This window comes from Eptesicus fuscus, chromosome 18 (assembly GCF_027574615.1).
Source record: "Eptesicus fuscus isolate TK198812 chromosome 18, DD_ASM_mEF_20220401, whole genome shotgun sequence".
Taxonomy (NCBI): domain Eukaryota; kingdom Metazoa; phylum Chordata; class Mammalia; order Chiroptera; family Vespertilionidae; genus Eptesicus; species Eptesicus fuscus.
In genome coordinates this window covers 13,088,059-13,106,148 of record NC_072490.1, presented here as the reverse complement: position 1 = coordinate 13,106,148, position 18,090 = coordinate 13,088,059, and the positions used below count along the sequence as shown (strand labels likewise).

Genomic DNA, 18,090 nt, shown 5'->3' with positions numbered 1-18,090 from the left:
AGGGATGTTACTCTCCCGGGAGCAGTGGTGGTTAATGGCATCGGTCAGGATGGAGGCTTCGCTGGACCCGAGAAATAAGCCGGCTGGGGACAGGTGGCTTAGGACCCTCTCTCAGGAACATGGGTCTGCTCCCCACGATGCAAAGGCAGCCAGTGGAGGCCCCCCACCTCCACTCTGCCCGTCCTGCTGGCCTCCGAGGCAACATTACATTGAAACAGTTCTTCCTGATGCCTGGTGCCCACCCCCAGGCCGCCATTGCCAAAGGAGATTTTAAAGATGTGCCAACTCTGAAACACTGATGCTGGAAATACCTGTTTCAAAAAATGCCTCTGCTCCTATCTCACCTGCCCAGTGAATAAAACCCTGTCTGAACTCTTTCACTTGCCATTCCAAGTGCCCCACAATGTAGCTCCAACTACCCTTGTCCACCCCCCCCCACCCCACCCCCAATCTCACTGCCATCCCAAGTGTTTGCCAACCTCCTGGTCTTTTGCCCACATCCTTAAAGCAGGAGGGTGCCAGGTCGCAGCGTCACCTCTGCCTGGAGTGGGGCTACTCACATGGAGGCCCTGGTCTCCCTGAGGACATGAGGCCGCTCTGAGCCCCCAGGGTCACTTATTGCTTCTCCTGAATGAGCCTCGGCATTTCTTGAAATGATTGCACATTCTTGGCCCTCACACCGGCCGGGCTCCAGTGTTCTTTTCTGTTTGTGTAGCTCCCTGGCCACACTGAGCATCCTTCAAGGGGATGCGCTGTGTCATCTTCCTGGTATGCATTGGCCTTGTGCCATGGTCGTCCGTCTGGTTGTCCTGGTGTCGGCGGACCTTAGTGGGCCTCGTTCGGCTGATGGAAGAATGAGAAAATGGAGCTCTGCACAGATGTGCTATAATACATGCATTCCAGGAAAACGAGTTTACATGGAAACTCAACTAGAAAGTGATTATTCTCCCAAAATGAGTTTTCTGTTGTGTTTTGTTTTTCCCCCCAATTAGTTTTATGCATCTTCTTTTAAATAGTACTTTTCTGAGGCTTTTAACATAAATTTTTATTTATAGCAACTTAATAACATCTTTTAGAAAAAATCTCTTAAAACTAGGGGGCTCACTTACATTTGAAAATGTAGCTGTCGATGCATTTTAAAAAATTATGTTAGAAGGAAAATATTGATGACTGTCACATTTTAAAATAAAACTCAATAATAAAAAAGACTACCCAATTTAAAAAATGGAAAAGGGTCTGAATTGACATTTCTCCAAAGATACACAAATGGCCAATAAGGACAATATATTTTTTATTTCCGAGAGGGAACCATTTGAAGCACTTTTCCCAAAGTGTTAGCTCGCAGTCATATTCTCTGAATGATAAAAGAGCATGAATGATTTGTTTTCTTAACGCTTTTCTGGATTTTCTGAGTTTTCTGTCACAAATATGCTGCTTTTACAATTAAAACCAACATTAGCAAACTTGTATAAGCTGTTGGAATGCACATGCTGAATCTGACAAATTGCTACCCTGAAAACCCTGACGAAATCATTGGGGCTCACTTTGAGGCAAGTCCAAGCCGATAAAAGCCGGGCCAGTATGTCACCGGGACCGTGTTCCGGCCAAAAGACTCAGCTGTCACAGATGCCGTAGGAGCCTTCATGCAGCCCATGATGGCGGCTCTGTTGGCTTCTCCTGACAGAGCCAAGGCTTGCCGAGCTTCTGAGTGCTGGTTGGAATATGAAGTGCATGGAAAGGGCTACATGGGTTCAAGCGCCAGCAAATCTCAGCTTCCATCTGGGGTTGGCTTGCCTCAGTCAAGCATCACACTATTCTTCACCGAATACAGTCGAGCATGTCATTGTATTCACTGATGATGTCTTGGAAGTGATACCCAGAGCAAAGGCAACAAAGGCCAAAAATAGACAAATGGGACTACATCAAACTCTAAAACTTCTTCACAGCAGAGGAAACAAATCAGCAGAGTGAAAAGGCAGCTTATAGAATGGGAGAAAGTATTTACAAATCAAATATCTGAAAAGGGGTCAATACCCAGACTCTATCATGAACTCTTACAACTCAACAACAACAACATCCAGTTTAAACATGGGCAGAGGACTTGAATAGACATTTCTCCAAAGAAGATATACTTATGATGGCGATGGAAGGAGACTTGACTTGGGCTGGTGAACACAAAATACAATATACAGGTGATGTATTATAGAATTGTACACCTGAAAGATATAATTTTATTAACCAGTGTCACTCCAATAAGTTCTATAAAAAAAGAAAAAATTTTCGCCCTAGCTGGTTTGGCTCAATGGATAGAGCATCAACCTGCAGACTAAAGGGTCCCAGGTTCAATTCAGGCCAAGGGCACATGCCCATGTTGCGGGCTCGATTCCCTCCCCCCGCCTAGTAGGGACGTGCAGGGGGCAGCTGATCAATGATTCTCTCTCGTCACTCCATCTCTTTCCCTTCCTCTGAAATCAATGAATAAAATATATTTCAAAAAAATATATACTTACTAGAGGCCCGGTGCACAAATTCATGCACAGGTTGGGTCTGGCCAGCCTCCCAGATGGCGCCAATCAAATTGGGCCAGTGTCGGGGGGAAGGGGACGGGGAAGGTTGGCTGGCCGGCCCTGCCCCCAATGGGGGGTAGGAAGGGGTCGCCCCCCCGATCAGGCCAGTTGGCCAGTTGCAGTGCGCATCATAGCGACCCATCATTCCGGTCATTCCAGCCTTCCGGTCACTTGGCTTTTATATATATAGATGGCCAGAAAGCATATGAAAAGATGCTCAACATCCCTAATCCTTAGGACCAGTCTGTTTTGTTGGAGTCAGGGGTACTAGCTGATGAGTGGTAGGATTCTTTGGTGATGTGTGCATCTCCCTTCGGAAGCAGACAGCTTGCCCAAGGGAAAGTCTCCTTGAAAATGTAGAGGTCAGGCTCCCCTTACTCTAAGGCTTGAGACTCCTGAGCTTGTTTCTAGGGGGCAGATGGTTACCTTTCTCCATATCTGCAGCTGTGACTTCACTGACCATGGCCATCGGACCCCACTGAGCCTGGTCCAGCTGGTGCCACCAGAGCAAAGGCTAATTGGGTGGAACCAGATGTGTTGAAGGTTGCCTGTTCCCAGGTGTTTCCTGGATTGGCTGTCATGATTGATGCCCTCTTCCTAAGTTCCCTTCTGTTTCCAACAAAAGATCTGATAACCCAGGAAACAGGATTAAGAACGGATGCAACAAAGGAGCGTAGATTCCTAAGAGGCAAGCCTGTCTGCCAGGGCCCTTTCAGTCCTTTGGAAGCCAGGAGACCTGCAAACTGTGAGGCCAAAACTCTCACTTGACAGTGAATCACAGTCGTATTTCCTGTGCCCGAGGCAGTTAAATACCCAGAGAAGGACAGAGGCCAGAAAACAGCAGCCCAGACGGAGAGCTGGTGAGCCTCCCACTTGGAGATCAGCGATTCTCCACCTGAGGGTTTGGCTTTTCACACTTGACAGGTGTGGGGCAGGTGCTCAGCATCTTTGGCAGAGGGAAGCATTTCATAATCCTCCTTGTTTGATTTTTACTTTGGTTCTTTTGAGATTGACAATAAACAGTGGTTTGTGACTTTAGATATTGCATGGTTTATTTTAATTTTTTAGAATATATTTTTATTTACTTCAGAGAGGAAGGGAGAGGGAGAGAGAAATAGAAACATCAATGATGAGAGAGAATCATTGATTGGCTGCCTTCTGCACACCCCGCACTGGGGATCGAGCCTGCAACCTGGGCACGTGCCCTTTGACCGGAATCTAACTGTGACCTCCTGGATCATAGGTCGACGCTCAACCACTGAGCCATGCCGGTCGGGCTGATATTACATTGTTTATCACAGACCTTTGGGTCTGATCTCCTCTCTCCCTGATGCCTCAAGGTAGGAAGAGAAAGGTGGAGCTGTCCCAGGTAGAAAGAGGCAGGTTCACCTGGGAGCAGTCCCCGCAGGAGACCTGCAATAAAGTGGAGCTGGCACACACCAGGGCGTGTGCGTGTAAGATTTTTTTTCCTTGACCTCAGACGGAGCTGTGGACCTGTGGGCAGTGCTGGGAGGTGCTGAAGCAGAAAGGAGACCCCTATCTGCTGTGAGCTGTGGCTCCACCCTCCTCTTGGACCATGGCTCTGGACACGGCCTTTCACTGCTCTGAGCCGCAATCTGCCTGTCTAAATGGGGACTGGGATGTCTACATTCCGCTGTCGTGTGGCCACATGAGAGGAGAGTGACGTGACTGGTCATACCTTAGACAAGCACGAATGGTGGTACTTCCAGGCAAGACAGTTATTGTCATTATGGGCTCACGGGTCTCTGCCCCAGGTAGCAGTAGAAGACACTTTTTTTTTTTTTTTTTTTAAATATATTTTATTGATTTTTTACAGAGAGGAAGAGAGAGTTAGAAACATTGATGACAGAGAAACATCGATCAGCTGCCTCCTGCACACCCCCCACTGGGGATGTGCCCGCAACCAAGGCACATGCCCTTGACTGGAATCGAACCCGGGACCCTTCAGTCCGCAGGCCGACGCTCCATCCACCGAGCCAAACCGGTTTCGGCTAGAAGACACTTTTATGGTGACTCTCGCCTCCCCCTCATTCCTTTCTCATCCTTCCTATTGCTTCTTTCCCAGACGCCTTTCAGCCCTCTTTTGTTCCTTCAGAGATATCCTTTTTCCTTCCCATCTTTGCCTTTTACCCCTCACCAAAACCGAAGGGAACCAACATTCAAATAAATTTGCTTAGAGAAGCAAGGAGGGCTGGGAGCCGGGCTGGCCTCTGACCTCAAAGGGCTCCATACAGAGGCCTCGGGCTGCTGCTGAATCCAGCTCTTCACTCCAGGCGTGCTGTCGCCACACAATTTGTCCTGTTTTCTTGAAGAGGCTGATCGACTTGGTGAGAACTGGCTGCTGCTCAGCTTCTCGGCGTTTCACCGATTCATGGAGAATATTGAGATAATGTGTGTTCTTTGTGAGGCTTGTGAAGACTTTGTTCATGTCATTGTCATCCAAGATCCCTCTTAAGTCCCTGGTGCAGGGGCTGCGGGTGGCAGAGAGGGTCGGGAGGTGGGTTTCCCGAACTCCAGCTGCAGGGGGACTTAGGAAAGCACAGAGCTGGGCCCCTTCCCAGGGAGGCGGGTCCAGCAGAGCCGGTGGGCCCGAGCGTCTGCATTTCTAACAGGCACCTGTGGATGCTGACCCTACTGCCCTGGGGACCACACCCTTAGAGAAGCAAGGCTCGAGGGCAGAGGCTGGCAAATGACAGCCCACCGGCGATGCAGCCTGCACCTGGTTTTGTAAATACAGCTTTTCAGGGGAGCAGCTACTCCTGCCCGTTTGCATGTTGTCTCTGTCTGCTTTCAGGCTGCAGTGGCAGAATTGAGTAGTTGTGACACATGCCATATGGCCCTCATAGCTGAAGCCATTGACAAGTTGGCCCTTTACAAAGCATGCCAACTCTGCTGTGATGATCCCTCAGTACCCTGAGCCCAGTGGTTCTAATTATGGGCACAGACTCCCCCTTTCTTTCACTGGCTAAGTACCCTAGGACCCTCCCTGCCAAGATGCCCGCCCGCTAAATCATATTTCCTGGGAGAAGAAAAAGCATGAGATTTGAAGTTACTCTTTGCAGGTCACAGATTACCTTTTAGACCCTGCAGCAACCTAGATGGTGTTGTACCCATCTGAGGGAGGTACAAACTGAGGCCCAGAAGGACAATGACCTAACCTGTGCTCCAAAAGCAAGTTCTTGACAAACCTAGGTCTTCTGACCTTTCTATGTATCACAGTGCCCTTTGTGTACAAGACCAAGTGGAACTTGGTGTATTAGCCATCCATTGCCGTGCAATAAATACGCGCAAACTTAAAACAGCAGTAAATATGTATTATCATCACTCACAATGTCTGTGAGCCAGGAATTCAGAGTCAACCTGGCTGGGCAGTTCTGGCTCAGGTGTTTTCCTGACCATCAGTCAGACGTCCTCTGGGGCTGCCGTCATTTAAGGCTTGACGGGGACTGGAGGATCCACTTCCAAGGAGGTCACCCACCTGGCTCGCAAGTCGGTGCTGGCTGTCGGTGGGAGGGAGCCCTCCGTTCCTTGCCATGTGGGCCTCCCCACAAGACTGCTTGCAACTTCCCCAGAGCACGTGATCCGAGATGGAGATAGCTAGGGGGAAGCTGTATCCTTTTTTATGACCTAGCCTCCCAAGTCACATGCGTCATCTCTGCCAACTCTGTTCATCAGAACCAAGTCCCCATGTGCAAGAGAGGCCTGAATTCCGAGTGGTGTGTCAAAGAAGTGTGGCCGTATTTTAAAACCAGCCCAGTATGCAGATTTCCATTCCATGGCTCGCTGGGAACATTGGGGTCCTGATGGATTGTCCCTGGTTGGTCATAGAATGTGAGTTCTAAGCAAGAGTAAGGTTGAGTCACAAATTGCTAGCATGGCCCACACCTCAAGCTCCGTTCTGCTCTGAAGCACCCAAAGGCACTTGAGGAGTCAGGGAGGGCCAGAGGGGGCACCTACCTCAGGGCCTGTATGAAAGTGGGAAGAAGACCAAGTGGTTTGTAATCCCCCTGGTGGCTCAGGGTTGCTCCTCCCTGATGCTGTCCCCCCTCCCCCCCTCCTATTTGAGAGCTGCTTGTCTAACACCATCCTCCGCCATTTCCCAGGTTGGTACGAGGCTTAAAGAGGCTACGTTCCTTATTAGAGAAAGCAGCAGAGCCCGAGCCTCCTCAGCCACCCTGGCCGATCCTTCCCACAGTCCCTCCTGTAGAGGATCAAACACGCTTCAGTAGACACTTTGCAGGGGCACGGGGAGGCCATGAACTTGTGGGTGAAATTTGCCCTTCCAAGTCTTTCTGTTAATGAATCCTTATCTCAGCCAGCCGATAGCATTTCTTGTCCTAACGGGTGAGAGTACCAGTCCGAGTTTATCCTTCCACGTCCCGCCCGCCACCTCTGTGGAATGTGCTGTGAATGTAGGAACTCACCCAGGCAGCGGGTCAATTCTGATCTCCACTGAACAGGGACTGGAGCGCCCTAATCCTTCATAAGCAGAGTTTGGCCACCCTCTAGTGGCTACATGGAGAAGGTCTCCATGCTTGCTGTACAGAATCGGGGTGGAGGAGATGCCTGGCTGGAAGATTCCCCTTGCCTCCAGGAGGGAAATGCCTGGCAGGTGTGGGGAGCAGTCTGCTTGAACAGGCTGTGGCTCCCTGATGGTGCAGGGAAGGGAGACACGCTTTTGTCCTATCATCTTCACTGGCTCGATGTATTAATAGTCGGGTTTAGCCCGGCCGGCGTGGCTTAGTGGTTAAGAGGTCACTGTTCGATTCCTGGTCAGGGGCACATGCCCAGGTTGTGGGCTCGATCCCCAGTAGGGGGCATGCAGGAGGCAGCCGATCAGTGATTCTCATCATTGATGTTTTCTCTCTCTCTTTCTCCTTCTCCCTTTCTCTCTAAAATCAATAAAAAATATATTTTTTTTAAAAGAAACTGTCATGTATAGAGCATATTTCTCATCATGTCAATTTTAGAAAATGCACATCATTCTGTCCTAAAGAAACTGAGGCAAAAAAATGTTCGCTGATTTGGGGCATGCTGTGATATTGTGTAGCACAGTCGTTAAAAGCTTGAACTAAGTTATTTAACTCATGGTGCCTCCGTTTCCCTGCAAAATGGTCATGATAAAAGTCATTTCAGAGGGCAGCTGTGAGGTTAAATGAGGTGAGGCCTGCATGTAAAGCGCTCTGTACTCTGTAACAGATATTATGCTATAACTGTTCCCTGGGACTTGAGCACATAGTAGGTGCTCAATAAATATTGGTTAAATAAATGAAAGTTATTTGCCCAGCCACACAGCTGGTAAGAATTCAGAGCTTGAGCCCTAGCTGCTTTGGCTCAGTGGATAGAGCATCGGCTTGCGGACTGAAGGGTTCCCGGTTTGATTCCGGTCAAGGGCACATACCCGGGTTGCTGGCTCTATCCCCAGTAGGGGGCATGCAGGAGTCAGCCAATGATTCTCTCTCATCATTGATGTTTCTAACTCTCTCTCCTCCTCCCTCCCTCTCTGAAATAAAAATATGTATATATATATTTTTTTTAAAAAAGGAATTCGGAGTTTAAATATTTCTTCCAAGCCATTTAACCATGGGAGACGCACATTACCCAGTGGGGTCTCTGTCTCAGAGTCTTAGCATTCATTGCCTGCACCACACACATTTTGCTAACTTGCAGTCACTCGTTTACATCTCCAATTTCCTCTGACCACGCAGATTGGATGGGCCCTGATGCTTTATATCCTCCTGTCAGCCCCGTTTCCTCTCATAGGACTTACCACAGTGTGTGGTTAGATACCCATTGATGTACCTTCTCCAGGGGCAGAGACCATGTCTATTTCCCCTCATGCTTGTCTACCTGTGAGGTTTTTGAATGAATGAATGAACATCGCCCAGGTGTGCTACATGAAACACCTGTCAGGAGAACAGCAGCCAGGCATGGTCATGCGGTTGGGTTCCCTCGTCGCAGGGCACATAGGAGTAAATCTACAATAGCTGATTTCCAATGCCACTTCATTGCACGGAATTAACGCGGTAAATGATCGAAAGCCCAGGGAGGCATTTCAGAGGTGTGCTGAGCTCACACCTGGTACAGCGCAGCTCCCTGGGCAACGCCAGCTGGGAACAGCTGGAGCGGTGCTCCTGGGGCAGCCTGGTTCATCGTCAGTCTGTTTTCAAGACTGAAATACAGATGCAATCGTGGGGCTCGTGCCAGTCAAGGGTAACGCCAGGTAAGTCGGCCATCCGTGTGCTACAGCAGTGTTGGTTTCCTGCCCCACCAGCAGTGCCCAGAGAAACCCCTGGCTCGCTGTAAACGCTCAGAAGATACTTGAACAAATGAGACCCTTCAGCACCGCCATCAGGCGGGTCCTCTCGGCAGCAGAATAGCTGTCACGCAGCTCACAGGCTGCACAGACTGGCTCTACAGGCGTCTTCTCAGACAGACTTATCGTGTCTCCTGTTTGACTGTTAAAAATCTAAGACATCTGTGTTTTAGTCCCTAGGCTGTTCATGGGCCTGTGCACGCCAAGGGCAGAGGAGAGTGTCGGAATCAGCTCACTGAGTCTCCAGAGGGGGGACCATTGATGATTTTCCATTAAAAATGTTTCTTATGTTCAGCCGGCGTGGCTCAGTTGAGTGTCAACCTGTGAACCAAGAGGTCACGGTTCAATTCCCGGTCAGGGCACCTGCCCAGGTTTCGGGCTCAATCCCCAGTGGGGGGCGTGTGGGAGGCAGCTGATCGATGATTCTCTGTCATCATTGATGTTTCTATTTCTCCCTCTCCCTTCCTCTCTGAAATCAATAAAAAAATACTTTTTAAAAAAATGTTTCTTAGAAAAACAGACAATTTGGTACCGTTCAGGCACAAGCAATCTCATTGCATAGCACAAGGCAGTAATGGAAATATTCTGTTTGTGATGACCCTGGGCCGTCAAAAGGGTTCGCCGTGTTAGGAACACTGTACTTAATTGTAAAAGGGAGATACAGGAAACGCATTCAGCGGAGCTCATTACCCTATTGTTTGGGAAGGAGGTTGGAGTAGAGACCTTGCAGTGCACTAAACAATAGAAGTCTTTAGCTTGATAAAGGGTATTCACCACCTACTGGTAACAGACATCGTACGAATGGAAAACATCCAAGTGAACAACGACACGGAATAAAATAAGGGTGCTGGGTGTCACTTGTGCTCTGGAAGATGGTTCTGGAGATTCTGGTTATTGCAATCATACACAAAAAGAAACAGGAGGTATAAATATTGGAAAGCGTCCCAAGTACCATTCATTATCACGGGTACCGTAGCCAGGTGATGCTAGGGAGTCCGCTGAGGTTGGTAGGGTGGTCACTTACCTGCAGAACGCCAAGGCTTATAGCAACAGCAGTTCTCACCCCCCACCCCCACCCCGGCCTCCTTACTCCAGAGGTCTCCCTCCCCAGAGGCAGCCACCTGAGACACCTCTGGCTGTACTGCCATTCGTAGCAATGAATAATAGGTGTGCTGCCGCCATCCGATTCGATTTTACATGCCAACTAGTAACTTCCTGTGACCCGCTGTCTTAGCCTGGGCTGCCATGGCAGGATACTGTGGATTGGGTGGCTTAAGGAACAGGCCTTTATTTCTCACAGTTCTGGAGGCTGGAGTCCAACATCAAGGTGCCATCAGAGTTAGTTTCTGGTGAGGCCTTTGTCTTGGGCTGCAGATAGCTGCCTTCTTGCTGTGTGCTCACATGGCTTTTCCTGGGTGCGTGCTGTGTTTGTGGGAATGGAGGGAGGGAGGGAGGGAGGGAGGGAGGGAGGGGAACTCCAGTCTCTCTTCTTGAAACTTATGAATCAGATGGTAGACCTCCTGAGCCTGTACTCTTAACTTCTATCCTTACCTCTCCCGTTGTTGTTTGTTGTTTTTCATCTTTTCGCTGTCTTTTCTAGAAGGTTTTCTCAATCTTACCATGTAACACTTCTATCGAGTTTTTAATATCTGCCATCCTGTTTTCATTTCAAAAGCGGATTTTGTTTTTGAAGGACTGGTTGTGTCCTCCTTGGAACCTCCTTTTGGTGTTTCACTATCGTATTGTCTTTTCTCCCTGCGGACACTGAATTTTAAAATGTTTTTTTTGCCTCCCTCTCCAAAGTGACTTTCTTCTGGTTTGTGTCTTGCTCTCAGCTTTCCGCCCTGTTGTACAGGCTTTGCCCTCATCACAGATCTGGTGACCTTGGTTGTCTGACTTTGTTTTAAGAGCACAAAGCTGTTCTTCCCGCTGAGGAGATGACATGCGAATCCACTTTCTAAATCTTTCCAGAGACCTGAGGGCCAATTCCACTTTATCCTAATCTAATCTATTCAAGCCCTGTCTGCTTCTGAAACTTGTCTTGAATTCACTCCCTTCCCAATATTCACTGCCCGGGAGTTGGTCTTGGATACGGTCGTCCTTGGATACCTGCAGGGGATTGGTTCCAGAACCCCTGACGATACCAGAATCCAAGGATGCTCAGGTCCCTTACAGAAAGTCGTGCAGCATTTGCATATAACCGACGCACATCCTCCTATACACTTTAAATCATCTCTAGATGACTTCTAATGTCTAATCCAATGTAAATGGTATGTAAATAATTATTATACTGTATTGTTTAGGGAATAATGACAAGGAAAAAAATCTTTAAGTGTTCAGTATAGACGGAACCATCCTAGGTCTAACTACATAGCACGCGTCAGCAGCCACGTAGCCTTTGGTTGAATCCACGGGTGTGGAACCGCGGACGCAGATGGCCGACTGTGGATCATCTCCTGCCCCTCGGATTATCGTGACAGTCTCTGAACTTGTCTCCTCACACCTACCCTTTCTCCTCCACGTATCATTTCATAAGAGTGGCCTTATGAAAACATAACCTGATCTTGCCATCACTGTCTTGCTCAAAACCTTCCCTCTGCCTTAGATAAAATACGGAATCCTTAGGTGTCCTGAGCCCACACGATCGGACCCTCCCCAACCTTTCTAACGTTTTGCACGGATGTCCTTCCTGACTGCACTTCCTTACCTGGCCTAGAAGGCAGAAGCCCTCCCCCTCCAGACCTTTGCCCGTGCTGTGCTGTCTGCCTAGGACAGTGGTCGGCAAACTGCGGCTTGCGAAGCCACATGCGGCTCTTTGGCCCCTTGAGTGTGGCTCTTCCACAAAATACCACGGCCTGGGCGAGTCTGTTTTGAAGAAGTGGTGTTAGAAGAAGTTTAAGTTTAAAAAATTTGGCTCTCAAAAGAAATTTCAATCGTACTATTGATATTTGGCTCTGTTGACTAATGAGTTTGCCAATCACTGGCCTAGGATGTTGCCTCCCCTGCCTCCCCTGAGACTTCCTGCTACAAGGTCCTGCCTCCCTGTTACAGTCCCTTATCACCCTCTGTTTGCCTTTATGGCATTTCTTTTCATATCTGTATTAATCCAAATACTTCTCCCCACCGACTTCACCTAGAGTTTGTGCCCCGTTCTGTCCCTGGGGCCTGAGAGCCGGAAGCCAGGCACACGTTAGGTGCTCTCAGTGGCCAAAGGAGTGGAAGCTCCGCCCCTCGCGTTGTGATTAAAAGCACTCTACTATTCTGTTCCCTATCAAACAGAAATGCAGTCATTTGTCCCGAGTCGCTCAGCAAGCTGGCGCTTGCAGCCAGAACCCGTCCTGGGCCCCCGAGGCTGTCTCCTGGGGGTATGGTTTAGATACTAACTTTTCCCTTTTTCTTTTTCTTGTTATTTTGCTGTTTTTGTTTTGTCTCTTATTTTGTTGGATGCTAACTTTTTCATGGCTTAGGAATAAAGTCCTCCTGGTCCTTGGAAGGCGCTGGGATGTGAGAGGCGTCCCTCGCTCTGGCCTTCCTGAGTTCAGGACTAGAGGTGCCTGGGATTTAGGTCAGTTCTTTCCCCTCGGTGAGGTCCCCCTGTCGTCAGCGGTGACATGGGTTTGGCTTTGGGTTTGGTCTTGCTCCTCAGCAGTGGCAAAGCGTTGACGACTGCGGCTGGATAGACCTGTGGCTTGTGTTAAAACGCTGAGTGCCGTGCCCGGCCTTGCTTAGCCTCCCTTCTGAAGGCTCTCAGGCCGCCTGCGAGGAGGGCGGCGTAGCAGGTGCCGAATCCTCAGTGGTTCATCCCCTGAGAGCTGATCGGTCCAGGGTCCACCTCAAGTGGGCCTGCAGTCTTGTTCCCTAGATGGATATCAGCCTGTGAGCAAATGCTAGCCACAGATGTGTGTTGTTTTGCCCCTCATGATGTTTGTTTGTTTGTTTGTTTTTAAATATATCTTTGTTGATTTCAGAGAGGAAGGGAGAGGGAGAGAGAGATAGAAACATCAATGATGAGAGAGAACCATTGATAGGCTGCCTCCTGCACACCCCCTATGAGGGATCGAGCCTGCAACTCAGGCATGTGCCCTTGACCAGAATCAAACCCGTGACTCTTCAGTCCTCAGGCTGACACTCTATACACTGAGCCAAACCAGCTAGGGCCCCTCATGATGTTTTAAAACTCTTGTTAGTGCCAACATTTAAAAATCAAGATGATCCCCCTACCAGCGTGGTGCAATGGTTGAGTGTTGACCTGTGAACCAGGAGGTCACAATTCGATTCTCAGTCAGGGCACATGCCCAGGTTGCGGGCTCGATCCCCAGTGTGGGGCGTGCAGAGGCAGCCAGTCATGATTCTCTCTCCTCATTGATGTTTCTATCTCTCTCTCTCTCCCTCTCTTCCTTCCTCTCTGAAATCAATAAAAATATACTTAAAATAAATAAATAAATAAATAAAAATAAAAGTCAAGATGACCATGTAGAAACTTGAGTTTCTGTCCCCCCCCCCCCCCCCCCCCCCCCCGGGGACAGGAAGGGGGTTGGGAGTGGGGAGCAAAACCAGCTAGCTCACAACAATTGGCTGGAGCTGAGAAGAAACTGGTCCTTAAAACAAGACATAGTTTTTCTTGGTTGCCAGGGTCTCTGCCCAGCCTACTGTGTTCATTTGTTTTACCTTCCTGGCCTTGGTAGGCATGTAAGTTTGTAATCCCTATTATACTTGAAAAGTCATGTTTATGTGTGTACGTGGCTGAAAGGTGTAACTGACACTCTGTAATGTGTTTTTTTCCCTCTGTCTTCTTTTTCTTTACTTTCTCCTTCCTCCTCCCTTCCCCACTGCCTCCATCATTTCACAGATCCTGGGACTCCTGGTATGGACACTTATCGCCGGGACCGAGTACTTCCGGGTCCCCGCCTTCGGCTGGGTCATGTTTGTGGCTGTGTTTTACTGGGTCCTCACCGTCTTCTTCCTCATCGTCTACATAACGATGACCTACACCAGGATCCCCCAGGTGCCCTGGACAACCGTGGTAAGGGAGCCGGGCGTGCTTCGGGCCCATGGCCCACTAGGTAGGCTGGAATGTAGTCCTCCTCTGGTCGAGTCTGCATGTTTAAGAACTTGCAGTGGCTTGAGGAACTGACTTACAGGCCCCTCCCTGCCTAGAGCAAGGGGCCTGCTTTGGGCCAGCGCTCTCCCAGGGCAGGTGCTGCGGGGTGGGGCTCCTGCTGGGGGCCGCGGGCTGAGGCCCTTCTCACCGGTGGCACCTTCCTCGCCAACACGTCGCCATGGCTGAATTGGATGAAATGAGGATCAAGAGCAAATTGAGGGAGCCTGGGTGTGGTGGGAAAAACGGAGGGGTGTCTGGGTGTGCTGTGAAGGAGATGGTATAAAACCCTCCCCTCCCCAAAACACGGGGGGGAGCTGCCTCCTCCAAGCCCCGGTCCCCAAGTGTCCACAGGAGCACCTTACCACAGCCAGGGTGCAGTTCTGCCCAATTCTGAGCTTCGGAGCTGCCCAGACCTCCCCACGCTCCCTAAACACTCCAGCGTCTGTCTCCCTAGGGTCTGTGCTTTAATGGCAGTGCCTTCGTGCTGTACCTCTCGGCCGCTATTGTGGATGCATCGTCCGTCGCCCCGGAGAGGGACAGCCACAACTTCAACAGCTGGGCGGCCTCCTCGGTGAGTGAGCCCCCTCATCCCTCTGGGGGTCAGGAGGAAAAGGCACCGCCTGCAGTCGGACGCACTGGCAATTAGCTGGTTGGTTTGCAAGCGTCATAAATCGGTGAGGCTGTGCTTGCGTGAAAGCCAGAGGGCTGGAACCCAGTAAGGAGTTGAGGGAGAAAAACGTATGGGAGGCATTCTAAGCATCCTTCTACCCACTGCAGTTAAGTGGGGAGAGAGCTGCAGAAGACGAGCACGCTGTGGTTCTCTTGGTTTGGTTTCAAGTAGGAATGCCTGTGGGTGCCTTGAGGATGCTTAGAAAAATAAATGTACACCAACGAAGAGGTTCCTTTCGGGGACTGCGCCTGGGTGATGAGTGTGGCGTGAGGGGCTTCTGCCTTTTAATTAGTGCGCTTCTGTACAGTGTGCAGTTTTAAACCATTACGTGTGTATTGTTTTCCTAATTTAAAAGCTTCCTTTTGAAAGTTTGTCTAATACTGACCTTAAAATATCCCACCCGCAAAGGAAGTGTTGGTCGGGGGAGCAGGGGAAGGCCAGAGGGATCATGTTAAAGCTGGTTGATGATACATGGGTGTTCATTGTATTCTTCACCCATGTTTCCAAATTGCTGTGTGAAGGGAGAAAGCACGGGGGCCCACGAGATTAAACATCGCGCTGTGGCGGCCCCGGGCTCGTGGCGTGAGTCCGCTGAACTGGGTGGAGGTTGCTCCGTAAGAGGGGCCTGCGTTTTCCAACTCACCGTTCACGCCACACACGTCACGGGGCTCATCCCCTCCTCCTGCGGCCCGACTCATTTATGGTAACTGAGCCCGTAGGAATCTGAGGGTAAGCCCTGGTCTAAAATGGCCCATACAGTAGTCCCCATGGCACGTGGTTTTGCTTTCTGCAGTGTGGTATACCCACAGTCAACCACGATCCAAAAAAACCTTAAATAGAGAATTCCAGAAATAAACAATTCGTATGTTTTAAATTGCACACCATTCTGAGTGTCATGATGAAATATTACACCGTCCCACTCTCTCCTGCCCAGGATGTGAATCATCCCTTTGTCCCTCATATAAGCTCCCTGCCCCTTAGCAGCCTTCTTGGTTATCAGGTTATGAGACAGACAGAGAGAGAGAGAGAGAGAGAGAGAGATATCACATTCATGTAACTTTTATTACAGAATGTTGTTGTAATTGCTCCATTTTATGATCAGTTATTGTTATTAACCTCTTACTGGGCCTAATTTACAAATTAAACTCTATTATAGGTGTATATGTGTAGGGAAAAACATAGTCTACATAGGGTTTGGTGCCATCCTCGGTTTCCGGCATCCCCTGGGGGTCTTGGCATGTACCCCCTGCAGAGAAGGGGGAACCACTGTACTAAATTGGAAATACCAGGTGCCTTTCTCAGATGCACACCACCATATTCGCCCCTAAGTGAATCATACCCCAGGGTTATTTGAGCAAAACTGTAAACTTCCCAGATATGCTCCCCCCCAAAAAATAAAAGATAGACAGAAATCATTTCAGAAGGAAGGTAGTTGAACCAAGAAAGCCTGGAGTCAAGGAATGCCGTGGGTGCATGATTCAATGGAGGTGAAATGATAGCGTTTGCTAATTGCAATGTGCCCTAAACCCCGTTTCTGTTATGCTTTGTTTTCTCCAGTTCTTCGCCTTCCTGGTCACCATCTGCTACGCTGGAAACACATATTTCAGTTTTATAGCTTGGAGATCCAGGACCGTCCAGTGATTAGCCATTTTGAGAATTATGGGGGGTGGGGATGCGGGGGAGGAAGCCTCTCACTGTAAAAACAGCTGTAGGTATACTGTATATTTCCAGAGAATTGTATTTAACTAACGTTTTTATATACTTAGTTAAATTTTGCTCACAGTGGTTTGTTACAATGAAACTGGACCCTTATTTGCAAAGAGCTATATAGATTGTAATGACCTCTTCAAGATCTTGTCAGATGTCTTCGTAGACATTATTATTATTATTATTATTATTTTCTTAGATGATGTATACATGGATAACATGCTAATATGAAGAATGTGTCAAGTTTGTAAAATTTAACTTTTAAAATGCCAGATTTTTTTTTCGATTAAATGTTTCAAAATCTTGGATAACGTTGTGTTGATTTGAGGAAGGAGACCAAGGTGGAGTGCTCTCCTTCATCCTCTCAGGGCTGTCCAGGTACGACATTGCTACGAGACACTTGTCCATGGCCGCTAGGCTGGGGTGGCAGGAGAGAGCCATCTCCCCAGTTCTGGGGATCATCGGTGTCCATGATTCTCACGTGCTCATCATAGGCCCAGAGAGAACCTAAGGAGACACTGGCCTAGGCGTGCTGCTGAGTCCAGTGAGTGATGTATGAGTGGTACTCTTGCTCCTGATACCTATTAAAATCAGTGCATAGCCATTAAAAGGATCAATACTCACATGTATCTTCAGGTCCTCTTGCTGACCACAATGACACATGGACCATAGTTTCTGGGAAATACCAGACTAGAAATTCTCGTCTCCAATCTCCAGCACTCCTGCTTTTTTCTTTTTTTTAATATATATTTTTTATTGATTGCAGAGAGGAAGGGAGAAGGAGAGAGAGATAGAAACATCAATGATGAGAGAGAATCCTTGGTCGGCTGCCTCCTGCACACCCCACAATGGGATCAAGCCTGCAACTCAGGCATGTGCCCGTGACCGGAATCGAACCTGGGACCCTTCGGTCCACAGGCTGACTGACACTCTGTCCGCTGAGCCAAACTGGCTAGGGCTCCAGCACTCCTGCTCTGACATGTGGATATTCGATATTATCCACCGGCAAGGCAGATGTGCCCTTAGAGGAAGTGCTTTTCGGCAGGAGGGTTCTTGCTGCTGCAGGGTATCTCGGGTGATTTTTCAACATGAGCTTCTGGTGAAAAACAAAAAACCACAGGAACGTTAGTCGAGTTGCTGACAGTGGAGAGAGTTTCAGCCACATTCCCGCTCTGCGGACGTGACCCTGTGACCTCTGCTCTTGTGCTCTCGGTTAACAGAGCTGTTGCTGTCTGTTGGTGGTGTTTTTATTTTTATATTTTTAAATTGATTTCAGAGAGGAAGGGAGAGGGAGATGGAAACATCAATGATGAGAGAGAATCATTAATCGACTGCCTCCTGCACACCCCACACTGAGGATCAAGCCCTCAACCCAGGCATGTGCCCTGACCGGGAATTGAAGCAGTGACCTCTTGGTTCCTGGGTCGATGCTCAGCCGCTGAGCTACACCAGCCGGGCTGCTTCCTGTTGTCTGTTGTTTGTGTTGGTCTTCCTACCTAACCTGATTCTAATCCCGTGTCCAGGTTCCGCTTACCCCTATAGAGGAGAGGTGGGATTTCTTCGGTGTCTAATAACACCCACCCCGGGCTTTTGGAGGAAACAGTGAAAAAATGTTCTTAAGTTGTGGGTCCAAAGAGGTCGTGGGCAGGGGCCACCACACACGAGAGGTGGGGTAGGGTATGGATGTGTGGGAGTGGGTGGGTGTTGG

The 18,090-nt window shown here is 49.0% G+C and overlaps 1 protein-coding gene across 1 annotated transcript in view; it reads left to right on the top strand.

Moving 5' to 3' along the window:
• CMTM8 (CKLF like MARVEL transmembrane domain containing 8) overlaps window positions 1-16,687 on the top strand; it is a 68,277-nt gene extending 51,590 nt beyond the window's left edge. The window contains exons 2-4 of the mRNA XM_054729664.1: window positions 13,754-13,927; window positions 14,460-14,576; window positions 16,233-16,687. Coding sequence (XP_054585639.1) covers window positions 13,754-13,927; window positions 14,460-14,576; window positions 16,233-16,316 — 375 coding nt within the window. The 3' untranslated portion in view covers window positions 16,317-16,687. The remainder of the gene's footprint in view (window positions 1-13,753; window positions 13,928-14,459; window positions 14,577-16,232) is intronic.
• The last annotated feature ends 1,403 nt before the right edge of the window (window positions 16,688-18,090 follow it).